Consider the following 18,414-nt stretch of genomic DNA (forward strand, 5'->3'; position numbering starts at 1 on the left):
GACTTCCTCGAATTCCTTGCCAAAGGTGTCGTCGTATTCCTCGAATTTCTGCGATTTTATTCGGTGCTTGCGTGCGAAACGATCCAATTCCGCGCTCTCTTCCTTGAGTGTATCCACTGGGTCGGATGTCTGCGAGAGAAAGACAGATCAAGGCCGTGGAAAGTAGGGAAAATGTTCAAGATGACGCGAGTGTTCGTGATAGATACTGGATGTTCTTATATAATGACCCATCTGTTTGCGGGTTTCCTATTTGACGAATGAAATAGGATTTTATTTTCCTTTAATTTATTGGTACACTGTTGCATGCCTATGCAGCCTTCCGCGCAACCCGCCAACACTGTTGAATTTTAGAAGACCTCGATTTGAAAGTTTGATGTCTTTTCGCGAGTATTGTTAACCTACCTGCAAACAATGGAGCCAATTTCCAAGAACACTCTACATTGCTGCTTTGTGTCACGCTACCTTTCGCTACCTTGTAGGTACCTCGGCAACGCAGTGTTCGACGGGCTGCACGATGGGATATGAGTTCCAAGTTTGTAGCTTGTCTCTCTCCCGTTTGAGTCTTCGAAGAGCTATGGGAAACTTGAAACGGTGATCCTCGATGGTCTTCTTCCCCTCCACGAGTTTCTTCGCAAGAGGGTGGTCTGGAGGTTGGTAAGGCGGAGGATCCTCGTTGACTGCAGTCACCTCGAACTTCTTCGACGTGGGTACGTATTTCTCCCTTTCCTTCTGCAGGGTAATAAAGTGCAGCCTATCCTTGCTCTCCAAACAGAGGTAGACCTTGTAGAACAACCGCAGAGACGTGGTGCCCTTGCCGCAGGAGATCTCCACGATGCTCTCGTTGTCGCACTCGATGCCTAGAAAGCGGAGCCAGACCTTCAGATGCCTAAGGTTCACTCTGCACAGGGCAGGATCTTGCGTCTCCATGATCGTCTCCAGCTGATCGCGGTTTATCACGTCGTAGCTGTACAGAATTTTCGAGAGCAATCTACCGTCCTTGGTGTAGTGCCCAAAAACGTCTGGCGTTAGGTCTATCATGATGCCCAGCCTCGCTTGTATCCAGTGCTGCATGATTTCGCCCATGATGAACGACGTTCGAGGTCCTGTTCTTCGAAAGCGACGAATGGATTTGGCTTCCCGATCTTTGAATTGTAAGGTAACTTTATTACATCTTTCGAGCACTTAGCGTTAACCTCCGATGGATTTCGCGACCATCGAGTAAACAAACGCGAAATGGAACGAAGGTGGCGTTTATTGTTCAGGATTTCAAGTACAGGACACTATACTAGAATATACATATGTTCTATGTTCAGCCTTTCGAAATGGACAAAATGTAAAATAAAACAGAACGTATGTAAACGTCAAATTTTTATTTTTAAGGTGGTTCTTTCCTAACTGTACTAATCAAAACAAAACTCACATACAGAAAGTATTAATATATACTATAATAAAATTCTAAAATTATTATTAGATAATTATTAATAAAACAAAATTGTAATTGATACAATTACAGTTGGAATTAGATTATCAAAGATTGTTTCATTTAACGCAGTAGTTGCGAATTCAAGCATGCAGCAACTTCAAGACAACCGAAATGAAAAACGAGATAAATTTTCCTGCCGCATTCCGGGGACATTCCTGCGCCTACGAGAAGACGACCCAACCGACAAAACAGTTCGAATAGGTTCCCGCGTAACGGGGAAACCACTTGCGCCTACAACATAGCAACCGAAACAACAAACCGGCCACAATGGTTGCCGCACCGTAGGGGCAGCACTGCGCCTATAAGATGGCAACCGACCCGACAACACAACTAGAATAGGTTGCTGCACGGCAGCGGCACCTCCGCGCCTACGAAATGGCAACCAAACAGTCAAACCGGTTCGTAAATGTTGCCGCATAGTAGGGGCACACATCCTTGGTGTCAACTCAATTTTTGTTTCACCTGTTACTGACACAAACTTTTCATTCACCTTTGAACAATTCCTGACACCTCCTTACACATCGTAACAACTTATAACGCATCCTAACACCATGTACACATAATAAGATATGTATTTTAAGTTTTCAAAGTTATGAGACGATCTAAACTATTACCATTTTTTATCAAGCCATTCTAATTCTTCTGTATCATTACATTACATGTTATAATAAACATACATTGAAGGAGAAACACATCTTATTTATTTCCTCCGTGCCACCTCTTCGCATATCATGTTCTCCTAATACCAGGAGTAAAATTCTGACCAAATTTCGATACGTACCAAAGATTCCACGTGCCACCTCTTCGCATATCACATTCTCCTGATATCAAAATCCAAAATCGGCTAGAATCCTAAAATGTACCGAAAATTAGCCTCTTGAAATAGGCAATCGGTACTGACAGATATGTCGGTCCGGTTGCCTGTCCGTAGGCGCAAACGTGCCACCTCCTCGCACATCATATGCTCCTGATACTAAAACGTAACATTTCCTCAGAATTTTGATACGTACCTGATATTCTTCGTGCCACCTCTTCGCATATCATGTGCTCCCGATACCAAAATATAAAATTTCCCCAGAATTTTGATACGTACCTGGTGTTCTTCGTGCCACCTCTTCGCATATCATGTGCTCCTGATACCAAAATATAAAATTTCCCCAGAATTTCGATACGTACCTGGTATTCTTCGTGCCACCTCTTTGCGTATCATGTTCTCCTGATACCAGGAGTAAAATTTGGGCCAAAATTTGATTCGTACTTCTTACTTACCTTAATTCGTGATTGTCGCAATGATACAAAGTAAAAATCTCAGTCATTCAAATATAGTTTCGCAATCACATTGGTAAAAAGTTATTCACCAGAAATTGTTTTATTTTACAGGTTTCTCGCTAACATTTTATGCATGTAAATAAATTATACCCATTTTTAGGACATTGCCTTCTTTTTGCAGCGAATTCAAAATATCGAACTCCATCTTTCAGGGGGCATGAAAGAGCTGCGAGGTGAGACATTATTCGCGACCGAATGAAATTAAAAGTGATAAGCCATGCATAGAAAAAAGTGTGTACTCTTTATTCCGTTTATACTCCACAGCACATACACGACGTTACAGGCCTATAGGTACAAGACGGGTAAAGAAAATGGTGGTTTCTCAGCTTTTCTTTTATTCACTTTAAACCAACAGCATCGCTTGAGCATTGGTTCGGATCTGCCAATAAATAACGATAGGATGATCGTTTTACGCGTAGAAACGTGGCTTCGAACTTCGATGAAGTCCTGGTTACAAGCGCAGGCACGCGCGTGTGCGACGAAAATCCTTTCGCACGTCTCTTTCGAAAACGGGTAAACGTTCGCGGTCGCACGCTGGCTCGCATTTTGTTTTTTTCGTTCTAAGCGCTAGTGTACGGGAATAAAAATAAAATTTCTATGGAGAAAAAGAAATTCGGAAAAAGAGCCGCTACGCTCGAGGATACCTCGACGCGGCATTGGTGTATTTCGCTGAAGCCTGGGAAGCGGACGATCCGTCGCGGGGACGCGCGAGAACGATTCGTCGACTCAAAAGGATCGTTCCTTGATCCTTTCCTGCGCGGGGGTCTTTCCAGTAGGTGGAACAAGTATTTTTCAAACGAATACCGTTCCCATTGCGTCGCACATTGTAGTCTCAGGGAATTCTGTTAATTTCTGTCCTTACAAAAAAAGAAAAAAGTTACACGAACTAAATGAAACACTGACTCGAGTGCACTAGATTCTCTAATTGTCTCCATTACGATTTTGTTCGACCCACTGTAAGGACGTGCTAAAATTCGTGACCCATACTTGGAGTACATGTAGTATCCACCAAAGTAAGACAAAAGGTGGTGTTGGTAAATGCGAAGCTTCGTCAGTAAAAATCGATAAAGCTTGCAGTTCATTAGGATCCTACACTTGTCGCTATTACTACCGTAATATAGGTACTTTAAATTATTCATTCAAAAAGGAGCTCAACCGTAAGCATATTCGTAGTAGAAAGGAACACTGTACTGTATATATAATCACAGTAGTCACGACTCAGGGTTGTATAAAATCTTAATTCGACCCTTAGCACACCCACAGTATGGACCATCGATCTTTAACACACTCTTTATAAACAATTAAACGTCGAAGTCGTTTCGTGTATTCGACGAATCGTCTCTACGTCGATCTTGTTCCCCGAACGTTCGTGAACCGTTTTCGTTAATTTAGGAACCCTACGTCAGTCTAGACCAACAATCCGTCCTATCGCGCGCCGACAGGTATGCAGATTCCTCTCGTCCCTCGTTACTCGTCACTCCCCCACACTCGCGAACGATCCGCTTCGCTCGGAGCCGATACTCCTCACCGTGCCTCTCGTCCGCGTTTCACAATCATCGTAATAATAATCGTAAATCAGCAATTATAATAATAATAATAATAATAATCGCACGACTCGTCGAGTAAGAAATTGCAACGATAATAATAGAGTAATAATAATTAGCAATAATAAAAATCACCGTTCGTCGCTGGTGTCGCGACCCTCGTCGTACCGTGTGTATTTATAATATTTATACCGTTTCGGGGCTGCGAATCGACGACCGTTGACATCGTGTCGCCGCCCCAATATATAACTACATTAACTCGTTCGTGCTCGTCATCCCCGCGCGAAACTAAATCGTTCGTCGATCGTCGATCGCTGAGAAACAAATACGCAATTTTCGACGTTTCTCGCCAAGTCTGGTGTCGCCGTACGCGGCGTACGACAATCAATCAATCGTTATTGTTTTGCCGTTTAATTGTATGTACAGTACTATATATATATATATATGTATATATAGTCGATAATATTAATGCATTAGTATTTATAATAATTTACGTGTACGCATCGCGCGACTACAATGGGCACGGTATTCTGTAGGAGTGTTCGTCTCCGCAAACCACATTCTCTTCATCGACCCCCGTGTGATCCATCGGTTTCTACCCCCCAATTGTTCTCCCGCCAAACGGCTCCGTTCGTTTCGCTGCACTCGCTTCGACCACGGTCGTTCACACGTGTCCTGAGACTCCTGCAGCAGGACTACCTCCTTAATAAGTTCAGTGGTAAGAAGCACGAATGAAAGATAAGAAAACCAGGAGCGAGGCTGATCAATTTCTACCTCTGTTGCGAATGTCTTCTTTCGTAAGTGTGTGGAGATCAAAAAGTGGTGGTGAGCAAAAAACGAGGGAGTACAGATTCGAATGTTATAACAGTAATTAAAAAAAGTTAGATTTCGCAAGGACCAGCGTTTAACGCGTTAACGAGGCGAGTTTCTCCAACTGGCCACTTTTTTATCAGTGCTGCGATCGTCGAGTAAGCTACTAAAAATTTAAAGGTAAACATAGGTTAACGTTTCTTTCTTTCATGCCTTAAGTATAACCATGCAAACTAAGACAAAGGACGAGCCTATAGCTGAATTCTCGATTCGAGTTTATTTATAATGTTTTATCAACCTCGTTCCCAACGTTCCTGCTCACTAGACGATCGCACCATTGACTAGCGATCGATTTGAGAAACGTTTGGGCCTGGCTGACACACCCAGCCCTACCGACGAAGTTTAGGGACTCGTGTGGACGATCGCGGGCTCTGTTGGCGCTCGACGATCGCGCGTCTCTGATTGCCCGCGGGAGAGATCGACGACAAAAGGATCGTCCTCTAAATGTACAAAATGAATGTCTCCGCGAGCCGTCGTCTCGCCGACGCTGTCCTTCGCGCTATGAAAGTCGGCTACGTGGAAAAACGGTTTATTGCTGATCAGGAGTCGATCTCGTTCTCCGTTTCTCGGTCACTCGAATCGAGGCAGATCGACTCGGGTAACCGAGAACGAAGTCGGAGGATAGAAGGAGAACTAGGGCAGAGTTTCCCCTTGCGAAGATCAATGGCGTCTTGCATAGGTATACAAATTCGATCAATTGGAGTGATCGTTGCGCCAGGAAGGTAATGAACAGGTGCACTTCTCGGTAGCAGCCTTGCTTGTAATTTAAACAAGGAAAATAAGGCGAAAATCGCGAGGGTTAGTAATTGAAAATTGCTGTATTCGTATGATGAAAGTTTGCGATGTCTAAAAGGAAAAGTTCTATAAAGTACACCTGATCCTCGCTTTGTCGTCGCAACGATTACTAACGCCAGTTGAATTATCGCGTGGAAAGCGGAGTTGGATCACGTTCGAATGACGTCCAACTCCGGCGGAAAGCCTGCTTAAGAAGTGAGCGCGTGGGAGAGCGTCGACGAGCGACGAGTTTGCGTTCAGGTTGTTTTGTTCTCGATGAGAAACAAAAGGATCGCAGGTTGGAGCAAACGCTTTCTGCGATTAGTTGCTAGATAACGGTCCACGTGTCTCGTTTCGAGGCGTCGGGCATATCTAGGGCTACCATATCTAATACGAAGGAACGGGCTCGATAACTCCACCTAAAAATCTATATTCTAATTTTAATCTACGTCTACTATGCGTCGCGTGTGTACGTGTGTTTACGCGTGTGTCCGTCGGTCGGTTTGCTTGTCTCTCTTCCTCTCAGTCGCTCTCTTTCGCTGCGTTTACGCGCACACATTCTTGTACATGCATGTATGTGTATGTATGTTCGTGTAATAGTGGTGGATTCACGTGGGCAGAGGTGCGCAAAACTCTTATCTAGATCGGAGAGTAATCTCGATGAGGTGTTGATTCCATAAAAGGTCTGAATTATGAAATGAGATTAAGGTAAGCGGATATGATTTTGACGCGATTCGTCTCTGATTATCGAGTCTGAGTGTTGCTTATTTTTAGAGAACTGTGTACTTTAAATAAAAATCGTGAAGGTAGCGACGATAGTGAAACGAGACACGTTTCAACGACTTCGTTAAGAATTCAAACGTAAAACGGAACAATTATACAAAAAGTACATTTACCCCGTTGGATCGGAATAAACGTTGCGAATAAAATGCTGTACAGAGAATCAGGTTCGAATCAGTATTCGCCATGCATCATTTAAAGAATGTTTTGCCCACCTCTGGATGGGAGAGGGAAAGATCAGGTCAGGAAGGAACCACGGAGGAACCTCCCTCGTCACGTAATATTTTATCATTTCCTAATTCGACCACCGATCTTTCGATCTCCCACCTTTGCGCGTTAGTTTCTTCGTGTATATGTATTCTGTCTCGCCTCGATGCTCTCTTTCTCTCGCACGCACTCTTTCTCACTCTCACTCTCTCTCCCTGGCACCCTCTTCTCTCTCTCTCTCTCTCTCTCTCTCTCGCTCTCTCTCTCGTGTTAAGGACTAAGTTTTAAACTAAGACGTCGCTATACGCAAAACTACCTCATCGCTAATATTTAACAACATGGACATTATTATTATTATTTCAAATTTATCATCCCCCCCCCTCCCAATTCCCAGCCCCGTCCCGCTGCTCTCGGAATATCGAGTCGTTCAAAATATTTCCTCGCTTTTTGTATCACGCCCGCCGTTTTACCGCGCTAAGAAAAAGGATTAATCGATCGATCCGATCGTTGAACCGATTGCTATACACCGTAAACTATCTCGTTACGATCCTCGATCCCTCGCGCAACCCTCGGCGTTTCCACATCCCCTCTCTGTTTCCTCTAAGGTATCCTGCGTCTTTGACGTCCACCCACCCCCTTCCGCCGTTGTACCCTATACGATTTGTAGCGCAATATCGGAAACGCAACGTCGATCGCAAGGCTTTCGCGGCGACGTACGACGACCGAATGAACGAGATCTGGCCAAGGTGTTGGTATGTTTTCCTTTCTCTCTCTCTCTCTCTCTCTCTCTCTCTCTCTCTCTCTCTCTCTCTCTCTCTCTCTCTCTCTCTCTCTCTCTCTCTCTCTCTCTCTCTCTCACTCTCACTGCATTTTTCATTTTCCTTGAAAAACGCGCAATACGGGACACGGAAATCGTCTGTCTGTCACCGCGAGCGAGCACGAAGATCGTTCTCGCTTCGAAGAGTCTCAAAGGCACGTCACTTTGAAGGTACCCGGTTATTTTTTTTATGCTTCGTTTTCCCTTCACGACAGGCATGGACAACGATTATTATTATTATTATTACTATTCTTCAATTATCCTCCTTCTTTTCTTTTTTTTTTTTTATTATCGTTATTAGTCATATTAGTAGTATCGTTAGCGTTAGTATTATCGATAGTGTTAATATTAACATTAGCGTTATCGTTAATTATATTTATTATTATCGTTATCATTATCATTATTATTATTGTAATTATTATTATTATTATTATTATTATTACAATTTTCCTTTGTCGGCTGTTACTTTAATTCGACTTTGTTCGTTCCGGTTGTCTCGTTGCACCGATATTGCGCGTTCCAAGGGTGCGTTTCGTCGCTCTTCGTGTTCGTGTTATCGCGATGATCGTTACACGACGATCGTAGGAAAGTCGGGAACATCGTGAAATCTCTCGCGTATATCTACCGAGCTCGTTACGTTTACTCGTCCTTCTTTCGTTCTATTTTCCTCTTCTACATTATTATTTCTTTTTTTATTTTTATTTTCGTCCGGGGAAAGGGCTTCACCGATCGCTTCTATGGCTGTGCAACAATCGTTACCGGTGTTTGTAATCTCGTTAGTTCGTCTGCGCTACGTCGATTTACATCTATTGCTATTGCTATCGTTATTATCGTTAATCGTTACCACGTTATTTAATTACCTGTTTACGACTACAATTCGTTCTCGGTCTACGATGAAATTTAAGAAGTAAACGCGAACAAACGTTTCGTTCTCGTTTTCTTTTTTTTTCTTTTCTCTTCTTTTTTTTCTTCTTTTCTTTTACTCTTGTCGTACCGCGGAATGAACGGCTCCCGTGACCGCGACGTCTCGACGTCGCGACGCGAAGAGACGCCGTACGGCCGAAGCCTGGCGATCCCGTTCCCGTTCCACTATATAATAATGTGTATATCTACGCGTTACAATAAGTATATCACTTCGTCCTCGTATTCTCGAGCGTATATCCAAAAATCTTTAGAAATTCCCACCGCCAACGGAAATCGCGACAAGATGGCGAATACACCGCGATCGATCTCGCGAATATTTTTATTACAAAGCGTCATCGTTGGAGATGGCTGCACAAGACATTATCTACCAGTTTAAATAAACATGTCGCACGTCGATACCACCGACGATGTCTGACCGAACAACCATACCTAGACTCAGTCGCGTTTCCGTTGGCTCTCCATCGATACGCAGAAATACAGGGGATCCGACGAGAACAAGGAAAGCTCGCGAGCTGAATTCTCGGTGTCTCGAAAGCGTCGAGAAAATTGTGCTTTTTGGCTCGAGGAGCTGGACGAAATTACAAGGAATCACGGTTCACCGAGTCCTTTTTTTGGCGCGAAGAAAGATGCTTTGCGCGTACGCGTGGAAAAATAGTGACTTTGCTTTTCGCTTGCTCGCAACAGCGTCCAGCGAGACTATCGAGACAGGCAATAATCTTATCGGGATTAGGCTACAATCGCAGTAATTCTATGTGACCGTATGCTTTCAAGTATATAAGATGTACTAAACCCTTGAGTGTTATGGAGAGCTATCGGTGTTGACTATGGACGGATTTACGCGCAATTATCAGTGTTTGGTTTTCCGTTATATTTGCTAAAATTTCAATATTTAGATTCATTGATTTTCAGGTTAAGATATGTTTCCCATTCGAAGGTTGTTAATGAAACAATTAAGTGAAAAATAATTCCGTCCTGGACGACCACAACCTCTTGAGTCCAGTACTCGAAGGGTTAAATAGATCAATTATAAATATTCCAAATAAATATCTGATTATAGAACATCTCTATGAGTTTCTTTATTATTCGAATAAGATTTTGCCCTTCTTCAGCCATTCTTTCAGTTCTGTTTGCTAAATCTCGCTGGAGGCAATTGCCAGCAAGTGTTTCGGAGCGCGAGAGCGTCTCTCCGTCTGCGAACAATCTGCACGCGAATCGGTCGCGTTCGAGACGACAAAAGCGACGAGAGAATGAAAGATGAGAGAACAGAAATGGTTTAACGATCTCGCACGAATTTTTAAAGATTTTTGGCGCGCTATCTTTTTTTTTGTTTTTGTTTTCTTCGTTTGTCGTGCACGCGACCCCTCCCCAATCCCCGCTCGTGCCCGAATCACCGTGCGCGATACAATTACGCGATTAGCAGTATCACCGTTGCTTTATTATAATTAGTGTTACAAAAGCTTGATTATTTGGATCGGACTGTAGCAATATATTCACATAACTATCGCCGTGGAAAATAAAAATTCAACGTTTACATTACAATTGTTCACTGTTCTCTCACGATCGTCTATAACTCGATTCGTAGTAAACCGTAATAAATACAATAATTCGTATAATATTAATATTAATAATAATAATAATAATAATAATAATAATAAACAGAATAATAATATTATTAGTAGTAGTAGTACTAGTAGTAATAATAATAATAATCACCAATGTAATCGCAGTCGTCTTTACTCTCGTCACCTGTAGTCACTGTCGTCGTCGTTGTCGTCAGAACGAACGTCTTCGGTCCCCGTTACTCTGTTCACCCTACTGTACAGATATTGCCACAAACGCGTCGCTTTGGAATTAACGCCCAGTCGTCCCTTATAATAGCGGCAACTCCGCGGATTTCAGCGGATTCGGATATTTTCAAGATCACGTCTTCCCATAGCGTCCACGCGTGAAAAATAATCGTCGATCACGCTTGGGTAACCGATATCGAATTATAGGGCGGATCCTCGATTATACGAACTCGACGAGATGCACGAATGAGCAAGTATAATTTATTTTGAGCTTAGAATTGTCTGTTCGTCGTTATTGTCTTGCAAACAGAATCAGTCCAATCCAGACCGTCGCTAGCGAAAGGTAACGGGTCTGGCTCTATTTTCCAGACGATAAAAAGCTTACAAATAATTATATCTTGGACGAATGACGACTATTTTCCCAGCTAGAACGTTTGAAAATACGTCCCCATAGCTATACGGTACACTCCCGTATAACGCGAGTTCCTACAACGCGCTGAAAGTACACGAAGCGATTCTCGTACAACGAGAACTCTGTGTGATCACTCTGTATAATTTATTCGTGTTACAGTGTACATTGTAATGCATAATTCCTCGTTTGCCCCGCTTGTTATCGCCATTGGTAGCAACATTTGTTTGTTCCCCGTACAGGCTACTTATACTACGCGAGTTACGCAAGGAAAATTCTCGTACAAAACGGTTCCCTATAACGCGTTATACAGGAGTCTATCGTATCTCGAAACCGTTGACCCAGGCGTGGTGGCTTCTATTGCGAAGGGCAACCATTCGTTTGTTCGAGCTTAAGGCTAAAACGCGCGTCCCTTCGGAAATGGACGACGCTCGTGGTTCCTCGTACTGAAACATAAAGCGTGACGTCGAAGAGCGGGAGCCACGTCGACCAAAGAACGTGCGCGACGCGAACGTTGTTCGTCCGACGAGCAAGAAACGAAGAAACGCCGATAAAACGAAACGCGTTCGTGGTTCTCCGGACGATCGGAAACTGCGCCCAGTTTCGCCAATTTATTGCCGTTTGTCCGTCGACAGCGAAAAAATTCCACGAAATACGGAACAGCGTTTTATACATAATACGTTCTAGTTGTCCGCGTCGCCGTCCGTCGTCGCTCGCGACGGCACGACGTACGCACGATTGCACGAAAAGAACGAGTTTACCTAACAAACTAACTAGCTAAAGACACAATCGACAAGTACGACCGGCGAATCGCGTCGTCGTAGATACTCGATGATCGATCGCCGCGACATTGCACCAGTCGGTTTTTCAAAGAAAACGTATTTTCGAGCGTGCGAACCCCCACGACTCGCTTCCTCTCTCTCTCTCTCTCTCTCTAGGATAATTCAATCGCTGAAGATCCCTCCACTTCGCCGTGGTTTATCGTTCTCGTTTCACATATTCTTTCTCTTTTATTCGCGATTCATTGTTCCTCTTCGTCTCTCTCTCTCGCATCCATTTCCCCCTGTGGGATATTTTATTCGTGGATTAAACGTGGCGTGGTCGCCTCATCTTCTTACAAAGTTAGCGATAGAAAATATCGGCGGCTGTACGAGCGCGCGAAAACGATTAGACAAAAAGCACGCGCGTCTCGAGTTTTGCGTTTTATATAAAAATACACAATGTTCAATTGCTCGACGATTTAAGAAAGGCGTCGACGCGGCAAAATCGAATATTCCAACTTCGAAACGGGAACCGGTACGAGCTCTCTTCTTATCCGCGACCACCCTGTATGTCGGACGCTTTCGGAAATTACGTACAAAATTGTGTGCTCGATCGACGATATATATCGTGTGGGCTTCTCGTTCACGGGACTTCTTCGACGTGTTGACGCCGCCAGGGCCGGATCGAGGGATTTTGGGGGCAAGCGAAAATTTATTTTTTCTTTTTTCTTTTTTTACACAATCGGTGAATCGAAAAGATCTCGAAATCATCTATCGCAGCTAACCGGCATTTACTGCTGTAAATTTATAATTATAGTATGTTAGTATATCACATATGCGATTAACTGCAGATCGTTGTGATTTATTTTTGGAGATTTAAGATCGGACGCTAACTTGTCGTACCTAGCAGCAAAGGCCTACCTTACCTTTCCGTAAGAATTGCATTTCGCTACGTTTCAACGACGTCTAAATTAAGTTTAACACTGTGCATTCGCTACGATATCGTTGAATATTAAACATCCGCACCCTTCTCGCTACGAAGGACGCGTATATACGCCTTCCAAAAGTGGACAGTCAGTTACGAAGAGCGTATATATACGTGCACTGAAAATGGACAGTCTTTTCCCGAGGGTCTCCCGCCTGTAATCCAGGAACCCATCGTTACGAGATCCGGCACTGGCCGCTGTCGCGATCGACGATGCTCGTCGCTGCGTACCAACCAACGAACGAGAAGTAAAGTTCTCGCGAGGAAAATTCGCGCTGGGGGAAACCGAATTCGCCAAGTGTCGCGACCGCGGGGACGAAGAAAGGGTAGACAAGCGGTGCGCTTCCCCGGGAGTCGCTAGCGATCGGATCGGCGATCCCGTCGTCGTCTGTCGACGATTTTCGTCTTCTCTTAATCGCGGATATTTGTTCCCCAGTTCCAAGGACGATACGAAAAATAGATATTGGCGCGCAGGGACGCAAAAGGATGCTTCGAGTTCGGGGGAGGCGACGCGTTTTCGACGAGATCGCAGATCGATCGCCGCGGGACAAAAATATATATCGAGGGGGGGCTGGAGATTAGAGGCTGGGGTGCTTGAAATCGGTGGCAGTAACGAGAAGACGCGCGACGAATTCGTGAATGTCGTTCAGGCAGTTTTTCGACGACCGATCTGCTTCCACCAGGGTTGGACAAGAGTCCAATTCGCGAGAAATCGGTAACGATCGGTACACGTTAATAACCCTTTCGCTGTCATGGGTGTACGTACACCCTCCGTACGTGTGTTCGTAAATTGAGATGGAAAGTGTGGTAATGATTTTAAGCACACAATTCTTCGTATCGCTTTCTTTGTTTTGTTATAACAAGGATCTCGTGGTAATTATGGTTAAGGTACACCCATGCCTCGGAGAGTCCCCTCAGCTAAGGCGTACCGTTGGTTAAGTGTGTCGCAGCGAAAGGGTTACAACGTATGATCCGACACGATTTACTCCGAAAGATTACGTATCACCGATTCACGATTGTAGATTGTTACAAAAGTAATCGCAAAGCAACCGCTGCCTAACTCTGGCGTCCACCGAGCAACTCTTTATCTCCCTTCGGTCGATCGTGCGTGTATATGTGTGTGTGTATTTGTGGCGATTCTCAGAGGAGACGGCTCCGAAACGGAAAAGAAAAGGAAAGCGGCGCGTAACGTTCTCGTTTCGCAAAGGAATCGCGAAGCATTTCTGAGGGCGAAGTCGATCGACGACGCGTTGCGACGTTCTGATAAGCTCGATCGCGGGGGAACCGTTCGTTTTGTCGACGAATGGCGCATTTCCCGTACGGGGGAGATTCTCGGAAAGAGGAGCAAGAAGATCGAGCAAAAACAACGACGAACGTCGCGGCGCCGTGCTCGAACGGACAACAGCGTCCGTCGGCGTGTCTCTGAATCGCGTTTATGCTTTGGTTACGGGAATATATTTATATATATTTATATATTTATATATTATAGTTACCGCGTGTGCTCGCAGACGCGCGCTCGTTATGCCTCGACACGTCCGCGCGGACGACATCTCGGAACAACCGGTTGGTGCTCTCCCTCGATGTCGATTTCTCCTCTTCTCGAAAAAACCGACGGAGCAGAGCCTCCCTCGCTCGCTTCTCTCACTCACTCGCACTCTTGCATCCTCAACATTTTCTCGTGTACATTTGTCTCGCAATCCTCTCCCGGCACGGCCGTTCCCTTCTTCGTCTCTGAACGAAAACGGCGCGCGCGTCTACCCCCAATGGACGCGAACGATTCTCTTATATTCGTCGCCACCTCTCTTTACATTTTCTCCGCGATATTTATACGATAGATCGGATAGTCTAGGCGCGTCCTCGGCGAGAAAGCTGGCGAAGACTTGCCCCGTGTCTACCGAGAGCCGGCGCTCTCCGACGTCTGAGCAGTCACCGTCGCGGGGTTGTGGCTCGTCTCGTACTCCATCACCTCTTGGTAGATCAGCTCCTTCCACTGGTCCACCGTGTGCTCCCTCTCGTCCACGCTGTGGTCGTACGGGCCGGGTGCGGGCTGAAACAGACGTCGATCGTTTTCAAAAAGAACGGAGAGTAAAAACATCGCGTCGTACATCCACGCCACAAATTGTGTTTATTCATACTAACATTATAAAGAAATAAAATGCATCTAGGTTCACGAAGGAACACGCGGTTGAACAGTCAGTCGAACGACATACAATAAATACTGGGTTGTCCAGAAGAAAGTTCGTGACAATTTTTAAGAGAAACTCAAAGGCGCATATAAATTTTGATAATTTTTTATTGAATTACATAGGTACCATTACAACCTTTCCTCCTTTTAAGGGACGCATAAATGTTATTTGTGTTCAACCATTCCGATATCCTCAGACCTGAACCATCTACCAAAAATCGGCATGGATTATCCAGACAACCCAGTAATATTGCACATGGGTGAAACCGCGGGCTGCAGCTAGTACTTAATAAAATCCTACGGAAATTTTATAGCAACGGCACAATGACTTCACCGGGAAAATATCGTGGAAAGAGAATATATATCTCGACATATTAATTACGAATACCAGAACAATAAATGGCAAGACCTTACGGAATGACCCAACGATATTTTACTGGTACGTTAAAATAAAAATGAAATTGCGCAAGATGACATCCAATCACTGCACTATCGACCTTTCGTCTGCGGGGGCTGTCCAAAACGGGCGAAGGACGCGGGGAACATAAAACAAAGTGTGGCGGACGCGGTCAGATCGGTAACGGGATTAACGTGGCTGAATCGACGATACTCACGGCATTGACTTCGCGCTCGTCGTACCACACGTTTATGTAATTGTGCAGCAAAGCGTCGTCGACGGAGATGCGTCGCTCGGGGTCGATGACGAGCATGCGCGACAATAGATCCCTGGCTTGGGTGGCTGGAAAACAGAACGGAAAAAACGCAGAGAAGACGATGCGGAATGCAACATGAGCCGCGCGGAACGCTGTTTACAGGCAGCGGTTTTCCGCGACGATCGATTCCGTCCGAGGGCCGACGACTCCGTTGACCTACTCACCTTTTAATCTACTGTGGTCCGAAGAATCCGAGGGAAACAGAACGTCCGGGAATAGCCTGTCGAACGGATATCCCGGGTATCGCGGCCTGTTCTCCACGTAATTCCTCACGGTTGGCTGCAGCCGCTGCATAAATTCCTGCGCCGGTGTTCCCAGTTGTTCTGCAAAACCAAACCGTCGCTTTATCGCGCGTTCCGCGAACAACGGGGAAACTGGAGCGACCGGAGATACCGTCTACGGCGAATCAGCTTCGACTCGAATGCATTGCCGCAGGGGTTAAGGTGGCGGCGTGGAAAGCGAGTGACATCGATTTCGCGAAATATCTAGGCGAATGGCTCGCGCTTTGGGAAAGGGCAAAAGCTTAACACGCTGATCGCCGCGTCACCCATATATGGGTGGCACAACTTTTCATCGAGAAATTAAATAAATTAATTCTGAAGATGAGGTGTTAAAGAAAATAAATCTGCATAGGATTCATGAGTTTGGCGAAATTGCAAAGATGAGTACTAGTTTAAATTCAACAAAAGTAATTTCCAGTTATATAAAACCAAGGTGTTAGGCTCGTAGAAATTTTCATGAGTAGTTTGGTAGGCAACGTGATAAAAATAAATCTGAATATGATTCGTGATTTGGCAAGGCTCGAAAATTAAACACCTACGAGAAATGTTAGATTAACCTTGTAGAAATATTCACGAGTTTTAGTCTGGCAGTCAACGTGTTAACAAAATTAGGGGAGTTAGAAGTTTAGAGGATTGCGTTGGGAGGATGAGATCAAGATCGCTCCAAAGCGATGTATGTAATTTGTTAAGGAGGTACACTTTTTTTTCTTGAATTAAGAATAAATTTTATTGTTGATATTTTTGTTCGTTAACTACTTTGAAGGTCGAGTAATTTCTCCACAAAAAAAAAACGAAAATTCCCTTAAAAAAAAAAATACCCCCTTAAGCTTGTAGTATCGTTACTTACCGATTATTTTGTTCCACTGGTCGATGTGATCGGTGCCGGGAAACAACACGCCACCTCGAATCATCTCGCCCATGATGCACCCGACCGACCAAATGTCCACGTTCTCCTTGTACCCCATGCCCAGGATCACCTGTACCAGCGAATCGCGTAGAACGACGTTAAGAAACTCCTTTGTCGATGTAATCTACACTCAGTATAATATAGAGTGTCGGTAAAAAATAACTTGCTTACCTCTGGTGCTCGATAATACCGCGTCACCACGTACGGGGTCATCATGAACGTCGTCCCAGCAGTCCTCGCCAGTCCAAAGTCGAGAATCTTCAACGTGCAGTCTGACTTCACGACGATATTGCTCGGTTTCAAATCCTACGTTCGACGAAGAATCAAAATCAGTATTAAATTCAGAGTTATCTTGTTGGAATTGGATATCTCGCGCTGACACTCGATGGTAGAACGTAAATGGACTCACCCTGTGAATGATACCGGCGAAATGCAGATGCTTGATGCCGCAGAGCATCTGGTAGAGAAGGTAGGACATGCGCTCGTGATCCAGATCCATCTGGATCACCTGGCACAGGTTCGCGTCCATAAGCTCCATCACCAAGTAGACGTCCTGAAACTCGTCCAACGACCGCTGCGGCGTGAACGCGTTTAGAAGACCGACAATCTGCGATCACAGTGCACAGGTTAGTCGAGCCATCCTCGATGGAAGGAAGCATAGGTGCGAGAAATAAAGGGCGGAGAGACTGTCGGTTTATCAATTTCGCAGATTTTAATAAAATATACGTTGTAAAATAACAGAGACTTCGAACAAACTAATATGGTAATTGTACCAGAAGAAAATATGAACATTAAAAAGAATCGAGAACAATGTCATTTTTTAGATTTCTCTCTCCAACTTTTTTACAAATGAAAATCGAAATAAACGTGTGTTCCGAAACAAACATAAACAGTTCCTCTTGTAATATTCTTTTATGTTTCAACCCTATCACAAGCTAGGTAACAGTGATCTCTGTTAATTTCAATGTACCTCTAGAACTGGGAAACATCGCACGTACGCGTGCAATAAAACGAAAGAAGATTCGTCGAAGACTCACGTTTTTGTGGTTGACCAGCTTCATGAGTTTAAATTCCCTGTAGGCCCTCTTCGCGTGCGTGACGTTTTGAAAAGGTCTGGAGAGCTTCTTGATCGCCACATTCTGCGCGGTGACCGTGTCGTACGCCGCGCTGAAAGCACACACGCGGAGGCGATTCGAGATCGATCGAACGAACCACCCCTGGACACCTTCCAGTCTTCCTCGCTCTAATTGACCTCCTCCAATTACGTAAACGATACCGTCCCGACAAGGATACGTTCTCTCCCTTAACCAGTCAGCTTTCGAGCGAGTCGCGAACTTTCCGACGGGGATCGCTTCGCGGAACCGCGAGATCCCATGAATAATTCGACGCGCGCGCCGACTCGGAGAAATAAAAGCCGGGATCCGATCGACGTAGTACTTTTTGTGATGGCGAAACTTAAATTACGTTCCACGAGGGTCTCGGGTATCGGGATTTAAAGATTCGCGCAAGGTTATGGGATGCAAATCCACGACACGCCAGTGCTTCCCAACCTTTCCTAGATCACTGGGGAAAATCTACCATAGAGGGTACGTGCTTTCTTGCAGAGTGTACAGAGTGCTATCGTTACTTGAGCTTTTGCGGGCCAAAAAAAGATGGTG

At 44.8% G+C, this 18,414-nt stretch overlaps 2 protein-coding genes and 1 long non-coding RNA gene across 8 annotated transcripts in view; 1 reads left to right on the forward strand and 2 right to left on the reverse strand.

Annotated features, from left to right (window-relative positions):
- Positions 1–3: 3 nt before the first annotated feature.
- On the reverse strand, positions 4–2,145 carry LOC128892130 (uncharacterized). The gene has a single exon (XM_054152271.1). It carries the CDS (start codon positions 1,081–1,083, stop codon positions 469–471), a length of 615 nt encoding a protein of 204 aa, XP_054008246.1. The 5' UTR covers positions 1,084–2,145; the 3' UTR covers positions 4–468.
- Positions 2,146–2,855: 710 nt separating this feature from the next.
- Positions 2,856–8,167, forward strand: LOC128892140 (uncharacterized). Its single transcript, XR_008461013.1, has 2 exons — positions 2,856–6,806; positions 6,853–8,167. It is a non-coding gene; the product is annotated as an uncharacterized LOC128892140 (long non-coding RNA).
- Positions 8,168–11,047: 2,880 nt separating this feature from the next.
- The window catches only part of LOC128892114 (stress-activated protein kinase JNK), a 123,564-nt gene continuing 116,197 nt past the window's right edge, over positions 11,048–18,414 (reverse strand). For all 6 annotated transcript variants that reach the window (XM_054152243.1, XM_054152242.1, XM_054152240.1 and 3 more), the window contains 7 exons: positions 17,794–17,923; positions 17,166–17,363; positions 16,928–17,062; positions 16,697–16,826; positions 15,733–15,891; positions 15,470–15,594; positions 11,048–14,717 (listed from right to left, as the gene is read on the reverse strand). In XM_054152243.1, coding sequence (XP_054008218.1) covers positions 14,562–14,717; positions 15,470–15,594; positions 15,733–15,891; positions 16,697–16,826; positions 16,928–17,062; positions 17,166–17,363; positions 17,794–17,923 — 1,033 coding nt within the window. In that variant the 3' untranslated portion in view covers positions 11,048–14,561. The remainder of the gene's footprint in view (positions 14,718–15,469; positions 15,595–15,732; positions 15,892–16,696; positions 16,827–16,927; positions 17,063–17,165; positions 17,364–17,793; positions 17,924–18,414) is intronic.

This window comes from Hylaeus anthracinus, unplaced genomic scaffold (assembly GCF_026225885.1).
Source record: "Hylaeus anthracinus isolate JK02 unplaced genomic scaffold, UHH_iyHylAnth1.0_haploid 12002, whole genome shotgun sequence".
Classification (NCBI taxonomy): Eukaryota; Metazoa; Arthropoda; class Insecta; order Hymenoptera; family Colletidae; genus Hylaeus; species Hylaeus anthracinus.